The sequence below is a fragment of the Mus caroli genome, chromosome 1, assembly GCF_900094665.2.
Source record: "Mus caroli chromosome 1, CAROLI_EIJ_v1.1, whole genome shotgun sequence".
Taxonomy (NCBI): domain Eukaryota; kingdom Metazoa; phylum Chordata; class Mammalia; order Rodentia; family Muridae; genus Mus; species Mus caroli.
The window spans coordinates 38665258-38685073 of NC_034570.1; the positions used below are offsets into that span (position 1 = coordinate 38665258).

Consider the following 19816-nt stretch of genomic DNA (forward strand, 5'->3'; position numbering starts at 1 on the left):
TTTTTCTTTTTTTTTTTCTGAGACAGGGTTTCTCTGTATAGCCCTGGCTGTCCTGGAACTCACTTTGTAGACCAGGCTGGCCCCAAACTCAAAAATCCGCCTGCCTCTGCCTCCCGAGTGCTGGGATTAAAGGTGTACACCACCACGTCCGGCTTGATCTATTTTTTAATGTGGGTGCTGGAGATCCAGCTCAGATCCTCATATTTGCATGACACACCCTTAACCAACTAAGCCATATTCCCCATCCGCAAGCTCATCTTTAATGTAAGATAGATGGTTAGTAATCGTAACTCAGGATGTATGGTCATAAAATCTATATGCATTGAGTGCAGGTATATGAATCATACTCACAGTAATGTTTATTGCCATTCATCATGCCTGCTGGATAGTCAACCATTTGTCTTCTCTGTCTTTTCTTAGGATCCCATTTGTCAACTCTCAAGCTTTTTTAGAATCCTGTGAACATTTGCCAAAGGTGTTTTTTTTTTTTTTTTTTTTTTTTTTTTAAAGAGAGGGTTGCGGCTTCTTCCTAGGAACAGAGACATCTGCATTTGCTCTCATGCCTAACGCCACTGAAGCTGGAAAAGCCACTGATCCTGGACATGGTGAGCACACATCTGAGAACAAGTCACCAGAAGAGGGTCTACAAGGTGCTGTACCATCTTTCTACACAAGTGCCTCAGAAGCACCCATAGCGCCCAGAGGAGATGGGCATTACCCATCAAGTTGTCCAGTGACTCACACTCGAGAGAAAATTTATGCCATCTGCTCAGATTACGCCTTCCTCAACCAGGCAACATCAGTCTACAAAACTCCTAGCCTAGCCCGCTCTGCTTGCCTCCCTGATAACACCTCTCTTTCTGCTGGAAATACTACAAGATATATTGGAATTTCAACTAGTACATCAGAAATAATCTATAATGAAGAAAATAACTTGGAAAACTTATCCACTGGCATGGGCAAGCTACCTCTTGCATGGGAAATTGATAAATCTGAATTTGATGGGGTGACTACAAATTTGATACATAAGTCAGGTAAGAAGGAGCTATGAAGTTTACAAGTAACAACAATCAGAAACAAATGCTATCTATTGCTAAGTCTTCCAATGAAATGTTTTCTGTTGCTAAGCCAGCAGCGTCAGTGCCATCTTATCTGTCATTGCAGTTTTTGGTTTTGTTTTGTTTCTTTCTTAAGTAACCCTAGACATAGTTAGTCCCTGACTGTGTTGCCCATGGAAACTTCTAATACCATATGTGCATTTGAGCAGCTTTGAAAATCAAAAAGAATGAAATATAAGTATTAAAGATAAGAATACAGTAGCTTTGAAAAGGCTACTGACATAACCAGAATATTACCATTATCTTATAGTTTTGCAGAGATGTGATAATATTTTCTTTTTTTAAAAATTTTTAATATTTTTATTACATATTTTCCTCAATTACATTTCCAATGCTATCCCAAAAGTCCCTGCTTGTGGACGTTGTACATCGTGGTGCGGAGCCTAGTGCGCACCACGATGTACAACGTCCACAAGCAGAAGGCCATTGATTTGTTTGAGTTAATTTTATATCCAGCTACTTCACCGAAGCTGTTTATCAGGCTTAGGAGTTCTTTGGTGGAATTTTTAGGGTCACTTATATATACTATCATATCATCTGCAAAAAGTGATATTTTGAATTCATCTTTTCCAATTTGTATCCCTTTGATCTCCTTTTGTTGTCGAATTGCTCTGGCTAGGACTTCAAGTACAATGTTGAATAGGTATGGAGAAAGTGGACAGCCTTGTCTAGTCCCTGATTTTAGAGGGATTGCTTCAAGCTTCTCACCATTTACTTTGATGTTGGCTACTGGTTTGCTGTAGATTGCTTTTATCATGTTTAGGTATGGGCCTTGAATTCCTGATCTTTCCAAGACTTTTATCATGAATGGGTGTTGGATCTTGTCAAATGCTTTTTCCGCATCTAACGAGATGACCATGTGGTTTTTGTCTTTGAGTTTGTTTATATACTGGATTACGTTGATGGATTTCCGTATATTGAACCATCCCTGTGATAATATTTTCTAATTCAGGAGGTATGAAGACATTTTTGTTTTGAAAAAATTTGAATTAAAAAAGAACATTCATTTTGATCAAAGTCTTGATTTTATTTAAAGCTACAATTATGTAGCTCTCTTTTCTAAACCATATTCTAAAGTCCATTTTATTTCTCATGTTATTTTAACCTGCTCTAAGAGTCTAGCTCTGGACTTGGATACAATCTTGATAGGAAATACCGTTTCTGATGGTTCAAATTGTTTTTAATTCTCTTCCTGCTTTCTCTCTAGAGAAGAGTACTATTCTAGAAACACAGGTATTACTTTGAGACATTTGCAGATACCATTTTCAGAATGCTTGGCCAGTCCTCTAATTCTGTTGTAACTTCTGGCATGGGTGTTAGTTTATCTGAACATTTCTTGTATTACTTCTTTGTTCTGTAGGCAATGTAAAGAAACAATTTTCCAAGAAGAAAACATCAGATAAAAAATGGCGGCATCAGAGGGAGTGTCTCCACTATTCTCCTCTTGATGATGTTAAACAACGCAAAGTGTTAGACCTTAGGCGATGGTATGTGGCCATGTCAGTTTTTACTTTTTCCAATCTTAAAAATATGTAATTTTACATTAATTTTGCTGAGTATAGGTTAATAAATTATATTAATTACAAACACTGTTAGTTCCAAAATCATGTCTAGATACTTTAGGTATAGCTCCGATTTTGGAAGTAGTATAGTTTAGCTCAGCCTGGCTGTCAGTCTCGTTCAGTGCTCCCTCTTAATGGTAAGCTACATTGGCTGATACTTAAAGTCGGAATAGTCATTCACCTGGTTGTTCTTTGTTGACTAATTCTGTAGAAGTGATTGTTAGCTTACAGCTATTTTAATTATTGCCATGCCTAGTAAAATTAACAATATTTCCTGTATGTATACTTTTCAGACGAAATTGACACTCTCTAGATTGTTCTAAACGTTCATCATATACGTGCTTGTTTGTCATGGCCCATGAGTTTCAATTTAGAGTTTCCAGCTTTCTTTCTTTGTCTCCGTCTTTCCCTGGAGGATTTGTGTTTTCCTTTTAGGTCCCCAGTGACAATTCTGTTCTGGGAATTTCTGTCCAGGGGTTCATGGGATGTGCTTTAGTCTGAGAAGAATCTCTGAACCTCTTGACAAAAGGAGAGCAGTTTGCTTTCTTCTCCAGTGTTTCAGAAGCCACAAAGGATGCTGGGCCTACTCAAATGAGAATTCACATAGAAATTTGAGTCGTTGGTATCAACATTTCTTGGTTTGAATAAGACATACTTTAGTAGGTTGCTAGCCATAATGTAGCTCATCTTGATAAAACATGATTTTTACGTTCATGCATTTTTTTATGTGTTTAATAGGTAGGAGATACTTTAAACAAAAAATGAGTTACACTGCATTGAAGTTTGTATTATGGCCACATTTTAAATCACCCATAAGCTCTATATTTCTGTTCTGCATGTTTTGTATTCATTCAAGTGAAGAATACTGTTTGATTTCCCAGGTACTGCATAAGCCGACCACAGTACAAGACTTCATGTGGTATCTCCTCATTGATTTCTTGTTGGAATTTCTTATACAGCATAATGGGAGCTGGGAAGTAAGTATGGCAGCTTACTGCTAACACCAAACTCCATCTTTGAAAGTAGTCTGAAGGAAACTGAGTATGGTGATGCACACCTTTAATCCCAGCACTCAGGAGGCAGAGTGAGGCAGATCACCGTGAGCTGGAAATCAGGCTGGTCTACAGAATAGATTCTAAGACATCTAGGGCTACATAGAGACCCTGTCTAATTTTAAGGAACCTGTTTTATAATAGAAAGTCTGAGAGTTGACTTTATACAAACTGAGAAAAATTGTGTGTATTGTTATAAGCCTTTCAGGTTAAAATATTTGCATGTATTCTTTTCAAGAAAATAAATGAAAAATATTGCTAAAATGTTTCTAAGCTAAACCTATATATTACTAACACTGGGGCATATTTTATTTGCATATGACTGGAACTGTGAAATGAAAGGAATGTTTCTTTTATAGTCTCCCACCTATTACCCAAGAAGAGGCATTACATATTTTGGGCTTTCAACCCCCATTTGAAGATATTAGGTTTGGCCCTTTCACTGGAAATACAACACTCATGAGGTACGGAGCTGCCACTTAGGGACAACACCTTCCTTTTATTCTGTGAAGTGATAACTGTGTAGTGTTTGGGGACAGTACAAGATAGACTTTGCTGCTGGGTCACAGGCTCCCTAAGATATGCCATGTGTGGGCTGTGCTTGGGTTTCTGTACAATTAGGACAGTAGCCTGTGTTATGAAACTATTGCTATGAGCAAATCTTCTTCTTAATTTCAGATGGTTTAGACAAATTAATGACCACTTTCATGTGAAAGGATGCTCTTACGTTCTATATAAGCCCCATGGGAAGAACAAAACAGCTGGAGAAACTGGTAGGTGAAAATACACACAAACACAAACACAAACACAAACACAAACACACACACACACACACACACACACACACACACACCAAACTTTCAGGTTGAGTACATTGCAAAAATTGGCCACATTGTTTCCTGGGATATCAAATTAACTTTTAATAGTTTGATGTTTTCTTACCTCTTTAAGAGGAAATCCATGATAGTAATATATAGGGCACTTTCAGTATTCAGTTCCATTTTCACCCCTTCTGATATTTCTATGTAGATGTTAGAAATTTAAAGCATATTTATAAACACTGCTCTTAACACATTGTTTGTATGGTTTAGGACTTGTTATATTTGTGTGTGCATGTGTGTGTGTGTTCACTTCTAGGAAAAAGCATGGAATTTACAGTTTGTTTTAAAACAAAGTGAAAGCACTTGAGGACATGTGATGCTGGACTGGCATCAAGTGAATACACAGAACAGCAGGGTAATAAACTGGGAAGTGACAACACTCTGTTGTGAAAAAGTCTTGGTTTTAACAGACACATTAATGAAGTTGAACTTAAGGATTATTTGTTATCTATTAGTTGAATTATTTGTATTGTTTAATGATTTCAACTTATAAATGGTCACAATAAACTTTGAAATTTATGGGGCAGGCTGCTGTAAGGTCCTGCTGTTAAAGAAGAAACTTTTCTGACTATCCTGGAAATGGGAGACTTTATTTAAGGTTGTTACAGTGGGGTGCTGTGGTAAGGATTAACGATTAACCTCAGCTTCAAAGGTGATAAAGGCGGATGTAAAAACAGATGGATAATTGATGCGAAAGAATACAGGGTATTGAGAAACTATAGGTAGTAATGCAAATTTGACAACATTCTCAAAGTGTAAAAATATAAAACAATTAATAAAATGTAACAACAAAAGGGCTCCTGAGTGTTAGCTTAGGATTAGTATTCAGAAATTTTATGATTGGTTTTTTTTGATCAACTGTGCTGTCCAGTATGTTTTGGAGCATAATTTGTTAGAGATTTTAGTGTATGGATCTTTAGAACAACAGTACTTGGTTTACTTTCTAATGGTCCTGGTTCCTCCAGTTCTTCCTGAGTTATTTATACAATGAGTAGATGGATATGAATGCTGTTATCCAGTTTCCTAACGGACTAGGATATGTTAGGCTGCTTGGCACCGGCAGGCACACTCTGATTTCGTTTACCTCTGTTTAAACATCCTTAAAGATATGCACAGTCATTTACTTATAGAATGGAATAAAGTGTTTTCCTTTACAAGGTTTAAAATGACCTATATGCATATGTTCCTGCTTTGACTTTGCTCAATTGACTGGGATTCAGGACACACCAGCCAAATGCCTCCCTAAGTTGCTTTGGTCATGGTTTTCATCACAGCAATAGAAACACTAAGACAATTGTCTTTCTACACCTGCATCACACAGATCAAAGGCATCAGCTCTGCAGTCAAGGCTGACCTTGAAGTCACAGAAATCCACCTGCCTTGGCCTCCTGAGTTCTGGCCTTAAGGTATGTGCCACTACTGCTGGCAAGAATCTCTTTTATTGTGTATGTCTGGGATGGCAGGCATATTGACTCAATGTCTGTGGTCCAAGCACTGAGGAGGCTAAGACAGCAGGATTGCTCAGTTATCTGAGAAAGCTTCTCATTGATTAATTTAAATTTAAAGACATTTCAGGAGTTTTTCTATGGCAATGGTGGTAATAGTCATCTTTTACAATGTTTGCGTCTACAGAGTAAAGTTAACTGAATCCACCATCTGGAATCTATTTACAGTCATGCTCTTTTATGGAAATTAAAGACTGTTCTGAATTTATTCCTAAAAATTCTTTATCTAAACTGTCAAGGTAGGGGGGTCAGTTTTTAAGATGTGAAGGAATACAACTCAATCCTGGGGAGTAGCTAATCATTACTGGTCTTTGTGAAGTAGAGATTTTAGTAGAGAGGACTCCCTGTCTGTGTTGATCTACTTAGAAGTGAAAGCTTATGTGGAATGCCTTGATAGAACTTCAGAGTAGAGACCAGACACATTAACTTATGTATAGGCAGAGCTCCCACCCCAAACCCTTGTGAGGCAGTCAGGTTGCCTCTGTGGAGCTGCTGCACACACTGACTAACAGATCTCGGTGGTCACCAGCTACTTCAGTGGTCAGAAAATCGATCGCTGTGAACATACCATGCAGGCTTTCAGCTTGCTTTTTTTAGGGTTCCCAGTTTTAATGGACTACTTGTTAATGAATAATTTAAGTTCTTCCAGGAATGGAAGTTAATGAAATCTCAGTTAATGGCTTTGAGTACTGAGTGCTGATAAAATTGTGTTTCTTATGCTAATACTTTGGAAATCATTTGACAGCTATTACAGTGATGGGCAACAGATGAGGAGAAACAGTTGTGTAACTCCAGCCTTGACTGCAGAGCTGATGCCTTTGTTCTGTGTGATGCAGGTGTAGAAAGACAATTGTCTTAGTGTTCCTATTGCTGTGATGAAAACCATGACCAAAGCAACTTAGGGAGGCATTTGGCTGGTGTGTCCTGAATCCCAGTCCATTGAGCAAAGTCAAAGCAGGAACTCGACAGGGTAGGAACCTGGAGGCAGGACCTGATGTAGAGACCATAGAGAAATGCTGCTTACTGGCCTGCTCCACATGGGTTGCTCAGACCACTTTTTAATGGAATCCAGAACCAGTAGCTCAGGGATGGCACTGCCCACAATAGGCTGAGTCCTCCCACATCAATTACTAATTAAGAAAATGTTCTACAGGCTCCCCTACAGCCAAATCTTATGAAAGTATTTTCTAAATCAATGTTTCCTCCTTTCAAATGGCTGTAGCTTGTGGGAGTTGACATAAAAACGAGTCAATACAATGATAATATTTGCTATGTGGCAGGTGTGAGTCTTATTGTGTGGCAGGTACACTTAAGTGCATGCATGTGTGTGTGTGTATGAGTGTGTGTGTGTATGCATGCACACCATTGTTGTAGTTTGTTGTTATTTAAGGTTTGTGTTTATTCATATGCATTAATAAACTTTAAGTTGCATGTAGATGTTTCATCCAGACATTAGAATGTCTATAATTTAACCTAATTTAAGGTCCTTTTGTAATTCTTTTGTAGACTTAGTTTATATGTGAGAGTTTATAGACACATGTTTCACTTGGGCATGCTCATTCAGACGCTGGTAGTGAGGGATGTCCACAACAGAGAAGCTAAGACTGTGATTGTGCAATTACTGGGTTTTACACAATCATTGAATATCTTAGACAACTTGGTATATTTTTAGAAAGTTCTGATAAGCAAGGACATTTGTTTTACTACTGAGTTTATCTAAAATTAAAAGTAAATTAATTCATGTTTTTGACCACATTGGTAGCTTCTCATTCCCTCCATGAAACTCAGAATTTCAGTGTATTCCAAATTCTGTCTTTTAGTCCTTAACTAGTCCTCTGCATTAAATGTGGACATTGCTTTGTGTTCCTCAGTTTGTCTGGTTTTGTCTTTGTAGCTCCAGGGGCCTTATCAAAGTTGACCCGAGGATTGAAAGATGAGTCACTGGCTTATATCTATCATTGCCAAAATCATTATTTCTGTCCAATTGGCTTTGAAGCAACCCCTGTGAAAGCTAATAAAGCATTCAGGTAAGATTTCTATACTTGATAAAGGCACAGCACTAGGAAAATTTGATGTACAAAGTAATTTTGGGAATTAAACAAATTCTAGTCTCTTAGAAATTGGGAAGCTTGGTAATGTGTTTTATTCAAACCAAGTGTGCATATGTTTTGCAGGACTGATTGCACTTCAGAGCTGTTGCTCAGTCATTGTTAGAAAAAGCCATCTGATGTACTTTTATGATTATTATACACAGATGCAGGGGCCTTCCCATGTTATTCCCTGTGTCCTCTCCATTGCCATACATGTCCTTGTGTCAAGAGTGCTACAACTAAGTACGTTAAAAAGCACCATCTATGCTCATAGTGAAGAACTAAGGAATTGTTAGGATTTTTCTCCAAGGGAGCTCAGGACCAGTTTCATCTCTAATCTTCTTGGTTATATTTGCCTCTTGCTTTTCTTAATCCAGTTTCTGTCTTTTTGAACAACATGCTTTTACATACACATACACTGCTGTCTCTTTGAAGGAGATGCTTATGAGAGCAGCTGAGAGGTTGCTGAGTTTGAATGTTATTCTCTTTACCAAGTTCCTCATAAGGGACCTGAAAACAGAGGTTAGTTTTAAGAACAGGTGGCATGACTGTCTTACCCCACTGATCTGCTGGTTGATTCACCCTTGGATTGCTGAGACTAGTGATTAGGGAGGATGAAAAGACTGGGAGGCTCTTGGAAGTTATCTCTTCAGTGAAGGCCCAGATTCTGGCTAGAGAACAAGGCTTGGCCTTTAGGACTGGAGGTCATGAATCCCTGGAGCCCCACTCAGAGGTCCTTGGATGTGGTGCCTAAGGGAACCTGAAACAGAGGAGCAGAAGTTGGAGAGCTTAGGAGGGTGAACACTACTTGTGTATGAGGAGCAAGAATAGAACTGCTTTCTCTCCAACTCCTGACATGCTCTGTTCACTTTCTGGAGTGAGGGGCACTTTTGCACTTCTTTGATAGTTCCAACCTCTGCCTTTACCTTCCTCAGATACCTATCAAATGTAAAGCATGCATTGACATCTGCTGCTCTGCTCCTTTAATAGTTAGGCTTCTCCAGTGAATGCCTGTGCCTATGAACCATCTGATTTTTTTTTCATAAAAATTATGTAAATCTCCAGGCTCCTCTCCAGACTTGAATTAGAGTTTCTGGGGATGGGACCGGAACATTGTGTGTTTAAAATCATCATCATCTCCTCTGATCCAAGGCGGTGATATGTTAAAATGCTTATAACCCTAGATTTTGAATATGGAAGTAATAAAGCTCAAACCTAATTCAAGGATTTCTAGAATGGGACCAAACCTAAGTGCTCATATCCATCCTAGATTAACAAAGCCATCTTTGAGTATCAGTGTATTTTAGTTCAAAGAGCATTCTCTGGGGAGTGAATGCCATTTATCAAGCTGATTGTGAATGTATTTTCTTTTTAGCAGGGGGCCCCTCTCTTCACAAGAAGTAGAATACTGGATTTTAATTGGAGAGTCAAGTAGAAAACATCCTGCCATTCACTGTAAAAGGTATGTTTTAGTGGCCTTTATGTTTTCTTTAATTGAGGTAATAGTTCCTTCACCGAAAGAACAGATCAAAATTGTGTAACTAGATGCATGTAGATAAATGTGCACACTTGTGTGGTCATTACTCTGTACAGTCTTGCCACAGAAAGTTCTGCTGCATTCTAGTTCTCTGCAACCCCACAGCTAGCCAGTTATGTTTCCCATTACCACAGAAGTCATGTTCTCTCTCTCTCTCTCTCTCTGCTTTCCAATATAAGTAACGATTTTTTTCTCTAAAAAAATTAGAATTGGTTCATTTCTGCTAAAAGTCCTGATGCATATTTGATTAAAATAAAATGTTTAGGACTAGTGTGGTGGCTTACCAGATACAGGTGCTTGCATGCAGGCCTGATGATCTGAGTTAGATCCCAGGAGTCAACATGGTAGAATGAGAGAACCAATAGTTCTCTTCCAAACTCCAGAGATACAGAGTGGCATGTGCATGCACCTGCCTGTCCTCCCTCCCTCCCTCCTTGTTAGTCTCTTTTTCTCTCCCCTACTCTGTTTCCCCACACCTGCTGAGAGCTCCTGGCCCAGAGAGGGTAGAGACAGGGCATAGAGTAGGACTCTGGTGTGGCTTTAAAGACTGAGGATCTCCAGACATTCTAGCTCTCTAACGATACTAAAATGCTGGAGATACCTTCTAAAGTCCTAAAAGCTTTCTTGCGAATTCTGAGAGTAAAAAGCTGTTGGCTTAGGTGATTGACACCTGTAGCCTACAGTGGGGAATTAAGTAAAGTGGCCTTTGTTCTATCTCAGCAGGAACTGCACAGCTCTAACTTTCAGCCTGCTAGTAGAAGTCCCAGGAAGAAAAAGGGACTCTTTGAAAAGTGTTTATAGCATTTATTACTAAGTTGTAAAAAGTTACCTATGAAAGCTATCTAGGAGAATGGGGAATAGCAGAAAGATCCTAAGTGGGGGCAGGGAATAATTTTCCCTTTGGATCAATAAACTTCTATTGAACCAGAAGACAAGAATAATGCTCGCAAGAAGGAAAAACTTTACATAAGCAAATATGCATAAATGCACATGAATTCATATGCAGATTCACACATGCACATTTATACATATCCATTCAAACCAGTTAGATCCAGCTTGCATTCATTCCCACAATTACACACACACACATACACACACACACACACACACACACACACATCCATACTTACATATGCATTTGAAGCAAAAGACCAAGCACCAGTGCAGAAAGAACTCACTCATTCTGGATGAAAGATGAGCTCCAATCTTTATTGCATAGGGAGAGAAAAGGCTTCTACCATTTTAATGCCAAATTAATTAAACTCATGTTTGTAAGAAGAAAGCTTTATTCCTTTTAATAGTACTAAGCTTGCCTTTAAGACTAGACCTGTTCTGTTTCAGGCTAAGAAGCCTGCCTTCTTCTTCTGCTCTCTCTTAAGTTTTGTTTATATCTGACTAAAAAATGTTTTGTCTAAAAAGATTCTGCTCAGTTCAGTTCTGACTCTTCTCTTTGACCTCAGCACTTAAACACCTTTCAGAATACATGGTTACACGCTTAAAAGTTCACCCCAAGTTTGCACAAATTCAAATCATAAATAGAATAAGAAGTTTACGACAAAGAATGTTTACATGCATATCCATTAGGAGTAATTATCTGGCTAAACATTCATCACCTGTCACAGCTCTACAGGTTCACTGGAAGTTAAAAACTGTAACTAAGTTATTAGTGAAGGTTTGTATAGATAAACCCTGTCAATATTTTATCTTCTCCCCTACCACCTATAGTAAATTGTTAGTTCCCTTTTTATGACCGTAGTTAATGGTTTTACAACCTCTTGGAATGTGCTCTGGGTAGTAGAAAGTCTAGTCACTATCTAGAAGCAATTACCTGGTGACACAATGGAAGACTGGCAGAGTTCTCATTGCAGTTTTGACAATCAGAAGAGACCTAAGAGCAGTCCCACTATAAAAGAGCTTAAGAAATACTGATATAATTTTAGGAATTCTTATAGGATCATCATAAGAATTATTCTTATTTGTTTAAGAATAATTTATTTGTCTATATAGCATTACTACAAGACAGTACATCTTTGTAAATCTGCAGAAAGCTACTCAAAAGGGTGGGCTAATACCTAGTGATTGTTGTATATGTTTAATAATAACAGGAGAAATATATTAATAGCAGGAATCTTTCCTAAAATGATTTTCTCTTGGGCCTTGCCTATGGGGTCAAATCTGTCATGGATTACAATCCGAGGCAGGCCATCTCAGGAAGATCACCTGCTAGTTATTAGCTTGTCCTATGATGGCTCCTGACACATACCTTTGCTCTTTTTCACTATTGCCTGTGCATACACACATGCTGACACAATCTGAGAATTCATGGTGTAGTTAAGGGAGAACTGGCATCATAATGACATGGACTCTTACAAGCTAACATCACAGACTGTATCACCACATACTCAGAACTTTAATTTCCTTTAGCACTGATTTTGATTTTTCAAAAAAAAAAAAAAAAACACATAATGTCCTTTAAATGATTTTTCCTATTGTAAATTAATTTAAAAATTTCATTTTATGTTATTGCTGTAATATAAAGAAAAAGAACTCTATTTTACTATATAGACCTTGATTTTCACATCTTTGCCAAATTTACTTATTATTTGTATAAAACGTGCTTTGATTTTTCTCCACAAGCATTTTATTAGTATATTATTTATTAGTAATTCTGACAGAATGTGGCACATGGGTAAATGAAGCAAAAGGATCCTGTAAACCAAGGGGTTCAAGGCCAGCTTATATAACATACAAAACCATACCCCATTGCTGCCCCCCCATAAGAAAATAAATTGACTTGAGTATAATAGAAAGTGTAGCATGGCACTGCTTTAGCCTGCCAGGTATTATCTGGTATATTGACAGTAATTGGATAACCATAACTGTCACTTACACACAAAATTATTGTGGCAGCTTGCTCATGGAAAAAGCTTACTAAAGTGGTACTTTGAACCTGAAGAAAACTGTCCTTTTTCTTACTATAGATGGGCAGATATTGTCACTGATCTAAACACTCAAAATCCAGAATTCTTAGATATCCGACATCTAGAGAGGGGGCTGCAGTTCCGGAAAACAAAGAAGGTAAGACTACTACTACATTGGAAGTAACTTGTCGAATGACCAGATTGCAATGTTTTATTAATAATCTTGTCTTGGTAAATGACAGAAACCAAGTTCAAACTACCTTAGTCAGAAAGGTAAGATTATTTTAAGGATTCAGGCTAACTTTAAGCTTCCAGCTAAGGATAGTCATAAGGAAATGGCACCCAGCACTGCAGTATTGGTAGAATGGCTTTTGTAGGCTGTGTTGTACTAAGTGCTTTATCTGAATGTAAATTTCTTGAACAATAACGTTCAACTCTTTATTCTCAGGGGTAGATTGAGACTTAACATTCCTTGGTTGAGCTCTATAGTCTTGGCCCAAGTTGGGTAAATTATGGTCCCAAGACAGAGCCAGGTGTTCAAGCATGACTACAGAAGGAACCTTTCAGAAATAGATATAACAGAGATTGAGTAGGCAACCTTTTACTATAAAGGAAGCCGGGAGTGGTAGCGCATGCTTGTAATCTCAGCTCTTGGGTGAGAGGATTTTCATGCTATCTTAAGCTATTGAGATTATGTCTCTTTTTTTAATTTTTTTTTTTTTTTTTTGGTTTTTTTCGAGACAGGGTTTNTCTNTATAGCTCTGGCTGTCCTGGAACTCACTTTGTAGACCAGGCTGGCCTCGAACTCAGAAATCCGCCTGCCTCTGCCTCCCGAGTGCTGGGATTAAAGGCGTGCGCTCAAAAGCCTTGTGTAAACACACACACACACACTCGCATGTGGGAGGGAATAAGATAGGATTTTAGTAGAATGGAGGGGAGGAGACTACACACACAGCAGAAGAAAGGCTGATTTTGATTTGTGAGTCGGGAATATGAGGATATGACTATGCTGATTCTAGGCTGTGGAGGGGCATATGGGACACAAGAGCTCTGGTCCCTAAGGGCTTGGTTATAATGTCAAGGCAGCTGTGGGGAAAGGTGAGTATGTTAGAGTGCTCTGATAAGGCAGAGTAGTAGTGTTTTCAGACATGTGGAAGAATAACATCATCAAGGGAGTCAATAAGAACCCTAAAAACTTACAAACTTATTTTCTCTTTATTGTCTTCCTCTTTTTTCCCTTCTCAGGTTGGAGGAAATTTGCATTGCATCATCGCATTCCAGAGACTCAGTTGGCAGAGATTTGGCTTTTGGAACTTTCCATTTGGAACCATTACACAAGAATCACAACATCCCACACATGTCCCTGGAATTGCCAAATCTGAGAGTGAGGACAATATCTCTAAGAAGCAGCATGGGCGCCTGGGCAGGTCCTTCAGTGCAAGTTTCCATCAGGACTCAGCATGGAAGAATATGTCTAGCATCCACGAGAGAAGGAACAGTGGCTACCACAGCTTTAGAGATTATAATGGCAATGACTGACCATGCCAAAACTTAGCCACTGGGGTCACCCACACAGCTGTTATGTACAGGACTGCATTAGGACATCAGCTGGTTTTATTAAGTCTGTCAATAGGAACAGATTTTGTGGTACAAAATATACCCTGTAGTTCTTTAGTAAAAAAAAGCCTACATAGGATTACTATGGTTGGCTTCAAATATACAGGCAGGTAAGCACAGAATTCCGCCCTTCTAAAGTTAAAAGTAGTAAGCAATCTGGACAAAGGGTTTCACAAAATCCAATACAATCAAAATGGCTTCAAAGCAAAAACACAAATGCATTTAACAGCATCAAAACTTGAACTACTTAAGCATGAAGCGATTTATTGATACTTGATCCCTAGTCATTTATTACAATACTTTAATTCCTAAGGCATCATCTGTCCTTAAAAAATGGGGGCAGTCAAGGTGTAGTTTTTGCTCATGGTTAAAACTAATTTAAAATTATCTTTCTAGTCTAGTTGTTCTTTCAGTGCTAACAGTACCCACCTCCCATCGTTGCTTTCCTGAATAACTCTCAGGATTCTCCAAAAAGCAGCAGAAACTACTCCAGACACTGACCTTTTCTCTAGGTGCAGATGGGTGACTTAGGTCATTGATTCTGATATTCTTGACTTGGCATGTGGTTGTGAAATAGCTACAAGAAGAATATAGGTCTGGAGCGAAGTCTGATATTCTAGAACAAACCTTGTTTCAGGGATATAGTTAGAGAGCACTTGGCATCCAAAGTTTCTATATCCACGGTAACATGTGCTGTGACTTGTCTCTTCATGGAGTCATGTGTTAACAATAGCACTGACGACATGTTGGCAACGTCCAGCTCACTCTGAGGAAGACTTTGTATTTTCAACCCTGAGCCGTTTCCTTTTGTGAAACATCCAAGCAATTAGGTGTTTGAAGTGTGAGTTACATATTCTGGAAGTGTGAATTCAATACTTGAGCTCCTCTTCAGCGGCTGTTTTCCTTTTGCTGCCAAGGTGTGACTCATAGCCGTCTGTGATGCTGTTCTTTCACATCGTACGTTCATTCCAGGATTCAAATCAGTAACTTGGTGATTACAAGGTGCTGAGTATGTTGGAACCATTGCAATACACCTCAAAGGGAGGTTTCAGATTTTGACTTTTTAAAAAAAAATTTCATTTTTCTCTTGAATTTCATATCATCTATCCACTCATATATGTTTAGCCTACAGAATTACAAACTAGTCCTGTTTCTAAGGAGATTATTTAGCTTGACATGTAAAGGACTGAAAGATTTGTAGGTGTTGATTTTGTTACTTCACACTGGAACTTTGAAAATGTTTTCATCAAATAAAGTTTTGTTTTCTACTTTTAATCCTATGAATTTTAATGTCTATGTTTAAGTTAGCGTGTATTCTTGTAACTGTGTGAAGCATATGATAATTTGCTAATTCCATGTAATCAGTGTTATAAGAAACATCTTACAATTTTTATAATCACCGGAACAATGTGAAAAGGCAATAACTTCCATGCCATGCTTGCTAAGTTTCAAGTACTTGAGCACTGATTCTCTAATCCTTCACAACGTGATTTGGAAACTTTCTTATATTAATTTCAAAAAAAAAAAACAAGGTTGGAATTTTTGTGGTTCAAGCATATTTTCAATATAAACTGTTTTTAATAGTTCAATTGAGTATTTCAAAGCAATAGGTTTGAAGAGCTAAGAGAAAAGAATACAAATGCAAAATAAGATGTAAACCTTAAGAACGAAGTGACAGCTGGGAAAATAAGATGAGTTTATTCCCTGTACACTAATCATGTGCTTTATTGAAACCACTGACAGACATACGGCCACTTAAAACTTAAGCTTACAGATTTAAAAGTGACTCAGAGCACAGAATGTTTGAATTCAGTGGGAGGTTTTTTTTTTTTTTTCAGGGTGTGCATAAGAGTTCCTGCAAAGTTCCTTTTGAAAACTAGTAATATTCCTATTTGATTTGTTAGTCAACCTGTCTTAGAAATTGTCAGATCTTCTAATGAAGGATGCTGATTGACTCAGAAGTTACAAGTTGTCTCACCTGTGAGATTATGTCCTCTTTGGTAGTGATGTGGAAGAACGGTTACGCTAATGAGTATGGTGTTTATAATAGTAGTTGAAAAGCTATTTAAATGCTTGCTATAATTATTATTTTGAAAATGTGTTTTGAATTGATTAGTCTGTTATCAGCATGGCAACCTGCAGGCAGACATGGTACTGGAGAAGGAGCTGAGAGTCCTGCATCCTGATTGGAAGGCAGCCAGGAGAGGACACTCTTCCACAGGCAGCCAGGAAGAAGGTTCTTTTCCACACTAGGAGGAGCTTGAGAATAGGACCTCAAAGCTCACCCCTGGTGATGAACTTCCTCTGACAAGGGCACACCTCCTAAGAGTACCACTTCCCATGGGCCAAGTGTTTTGAAACCACCACATTTATAGAACCTGTTAATCCTGTATGCACTACTACAGTTACAGGGGCATATCCCATCATAGAAAGCAGGTATAGCAACTGAAGTGTTTCTCAAGTTGCTTTGTTTACAGCCATGGAGTGAGCCTAGGCAACCACTCTAGAACCTGTGGCATTATTTAACTCAGTTTCACTCTTAGCATTTCTACCCTGCCAATCTTTCACTTAAAAAAAAATAAGAACAAAACAAAAGCCCTGATCTCAATGCCATCACTTTCTAGGTGCTTTCATAGGAAAATCAGAACAGCGCCCCAGCTGTTGGTGGTAGGGACGTGTGCCAGCTAAAACTGAGGCTTTCATTGGTGGAGCATCTTGCCTAGATTTATAGAGAGTCTTAGTTTGCTAGAGCTTTCACAATAAAGTACTCAGGTTGCTTAGAAACAAGTTTGTTTTGTTTCGTTTCTTTTTCCTCACAGTTACATAGACTAAGACAAGGTTTGGCACATTTGGTTTCTTATCTTTTGGACTTGAAGATGGCCACCCTTTTTGTCCTCCCATGGCCTTTCCTGTATTTGTGGGCACACTTTATGATGTTCCAACTCCTTCCTATTAGTATAGCAGTTATACTGGATTAGAGGCTACCCTGATATTCTCTCTGTATATCTATGGTGAGGTAGAAATCACATCCATGGACTTAGACATATCTTCATGTTTGTGATCTATTACTGACCATGACTCTGTCAGACACAGACATGGTTTTGTTAAGTTCTGGTTCATGTGCCCTTAGGTGCCTAATGGCCTTATTGTTTTGACAATCATTTTCTAAAAATCACTTTGAATACAGGCACATTGTGCAGTACTTATATTCAACACGTGAATTTTGCATTCTACATGGATACTGACCTGAATACATAGTAATTCCATGGTCCAGCCAAGATCTGAACTATCATCTGCATGACCTCTACTCCAGATATTTTCCACAGGATGCAAAATGTCCGTCCTGGGGAGCATCAGACCGGAGACTTGAGAGGTCACTTAAGCAACATTTACGAACTCCTGCTACCGACTACTAAGGAAGGGGTATAACACTCATCAAGATTGATACCAGTTTCAACACGTTTATAGTCTACTGCTGGAAGTGATAAAAATTAAACAGGCAATTAAATTGCCTTCAGTAAAATACGACTTTACTAAAATGCAAAAGTCCGTAATTTTGCACATTAAGGGAATGCTAAAAACCCCTTGTGAGACTTAACACCCAGTGGAAAATAAGCTGGCACTAAGACAAGTAAACACCGCTACTGTAAACCACCTGTTTGGACATAGATACGTTTTTGCTAAAACTTGACTTCTGATAGACTTCAGCTGTAAATGAATTTTTCCCCCAGAAATTATCTACTTCTATTCCTTCCTTTTTTTTTTTTTTTTCTTAGACAAGGCCATGTGAGTCTTGAGCTTGTGTTATTCCTGCCCATCTCCCAGATATTTATGCCACCACGTCAGGCTATCTATTATTTCGTATCAATCTTTTTACTGGGTTTGAATGTAATTACAATACCGTCCATCAAAATTGAGCCATTGTATGCTAAGTGCTTTGCCCATATTCACTCTGCTCCGTAAAAGATTGTTCTTTTGTACTGCTTACAGATGACGGAGAAGAAATTCTGAAGAAATGTAATCTCCACAGAGCTAACTCTTTAGTAAGGCCTCAAAGGGCTGCATTCGATTTAGAATGAGCATACCGTGTCTTTTCCTGGCTCTACTCTGCCCCAAGTCATTTCTCCCAACTGTGGAACTCAAACGCTGGAGGAAATTCAAAGTTAAGCACTGCGTTGTACTGCCACCTAGTTACTGCACGTTGTGCAAACTTTTGCCTTCACAAAAATCAAGATACTCATCTTTCCGTTCTTTTCTTGTCGAACCCAATACTTGGCACCAAATCGGCAAAGCTGGGGAGGCAATGGGGAGACTGATACTGAAAATGCACAAAGGAGACCTCACTCCACTAAGAAAGCCAATATGTGCAAATACTTTTTGCGCCTAACAGCCAGTCGAACAGAGGTACAGATTCAAAACTGAATCGCCACACACCACACACTGACTGCGGGAGTGCTCGGGCGTGGGATTTATGTGTCAAGTGTCAACGCGGGAATCCCAACCCTCGCGTTCACTTGGAAACTAAGAGGTTTCATCCTGTGGTCAGCGGGAGAAATCACTCGCGACAGGAGGAAGGCTCGGCGCTGGCGTCACCGGTGCTGCTTCTCAGTACTTTTAGGCGTGCCAGTACTGGGGCTGAAACCTTTCTGCTCCTCCCACTACATTTAAATTCCGTTCGGGAGACCAGGTCCGCTCCGGAAGTGCGTCAGCGCCGTGTTCCTCTTTTAAGCCCTGGTGACAGCGGGTTTTAGGCGGAGAGCGGTGGGCTCTGCGTGTGAGTTGGTGGCGTTGCGTGCTGGTGCGGGGCGCATCCTTTATCCTAACGGGCAACAAAGGCCCCGCGAACCCGGCTGGGGGAGAGCGCCTGCGCCATGGGAGTGCAGGGGCTGTGGAAGCTGCTGGAGTGCTCGGGCCACCGGGTCAGCCCGGAGGCGCTGGAGGGCAAGGTGCTGGCCGTGGGTATCCTTAAAGGCGGCTCCGGAGCGCCGGACGAGCGCCTGCTCGGCGACTGGGCTTCGTCCGGGACCTGGTGCTGGGGGTCGATTGGGTGTCTGTCTATCTAGCGTGCAGGCCTGCGCTCCTTAGGCCGGCCCATTTTGTGCCCCCTGTGTCTTAGTTCTCACAGCTGAGTGGCTACAGAGTTGTCGTGGAGAATAAGGAGATTTAAATGATAAAATTTGGTATAGCGTCAGGCTCCGTAGTACTGTACATCTGAGAAGTTATTCTCTGTGTGTGTGTGTGGGGGGGTGGGGTGGGGTGGGGTGGGGTGGGGAGAAGAAGAGTTCCGAACCCTCCCACCCTCCTTTTTGAATAGTTACCTCTTGTTTGTTGGAATAAAAAAAGTTAATACGGTGTATAGTGAATTAGTTTCCTCCAGCTTCTGTGATGGGTGTGTGAATTTTCGTTTTGTGTCATTGGAGTTTTGTTTTTCTCCCACTTTGAAAATGTGATACCAATTTTGAAGGTTTGTTTACGTTTGTCTGTTCCACGGTCCGTTTTACAGTGCCTCTTTTATCTTAGTAGGTACTTTTAC

At 39.4% G+C, this 19816-nt stretch overlaps 2 protein-coding genes across 10 annotated transcripts in view; both read left to right on the forward strand.

The window, feature by feature from the left end:
• Positions 1-15558, forward strand: part of Bivm (basic, immunoglobulin-like variable motif containing) — a 22784-nt gene extending 7226 nt beyond the window's left edge. For 5 of the 8 annotated variants that reach the window (XM_029476439.1, XM_029476440.1, XM_029476432.1 and 2 more), the window contains 9 exons: positions 421-1034; positions 2479-2605; positions 3562-3657; positions 4092-4196; positions 4411-4505; positions 8013-8145; positions 9584-9670; positions 12727-12823; positions 13912-15558. In XM_029476439.1, coding sequence (XP_029332299.1) covers positions 560-1034; positions 2479-2605; positions 3562-3657; positions 4092-4196; positions 4411-4505; positions 8013-8145; positions 9584-9670; positions 12727-12823; positions 13912-14205 — 1509 coding nt within the window. In that variant the 5' untranslated portion in view covers positions 421-559 and the 3' untranslated portion in view covers positions 14206-15558. The remainder of the gene's footprint in view (positions 1-420; positions 1035-2478; positions 2606-3561; positions 3658-4091; positions 4197-4410; positions 4506-8012; positions 8146-9583; positions 9671-12726; positions 12824-13911) is intronic. The other 3 variants (XM_029476436.1, XM_029476438.1, XM_029476442.1) reach the window with 2 other exon arrangements.
• A 3436-nt stretch (positions 15559-18994) lies between these two features.
• The window catches only part of Ercc5 (ERCC excision repair 5, endonuclease), a 34756-nt gene continuing 33934 nt past the window's right edge, over positions 18995-19816 (forward strand). The window contains exon 1 of one of the 2 annotated variants that reach the window (XM_029476430.1): positions 18995-19057. Coding sequence is in view for 1 of the 2 variants with exons in the window: in XM_021160458.2 (XP_021016117.1) it covers positions 19155-19242 (88 nt within the window). In the remaining variant the exon portion in view is untranslated. Of the gene's footprint in view, positions 19243-19816 lie in introns of both variants that reach the window. The other variant, XM_021160458.2, reaches the window with a different exon arrangement.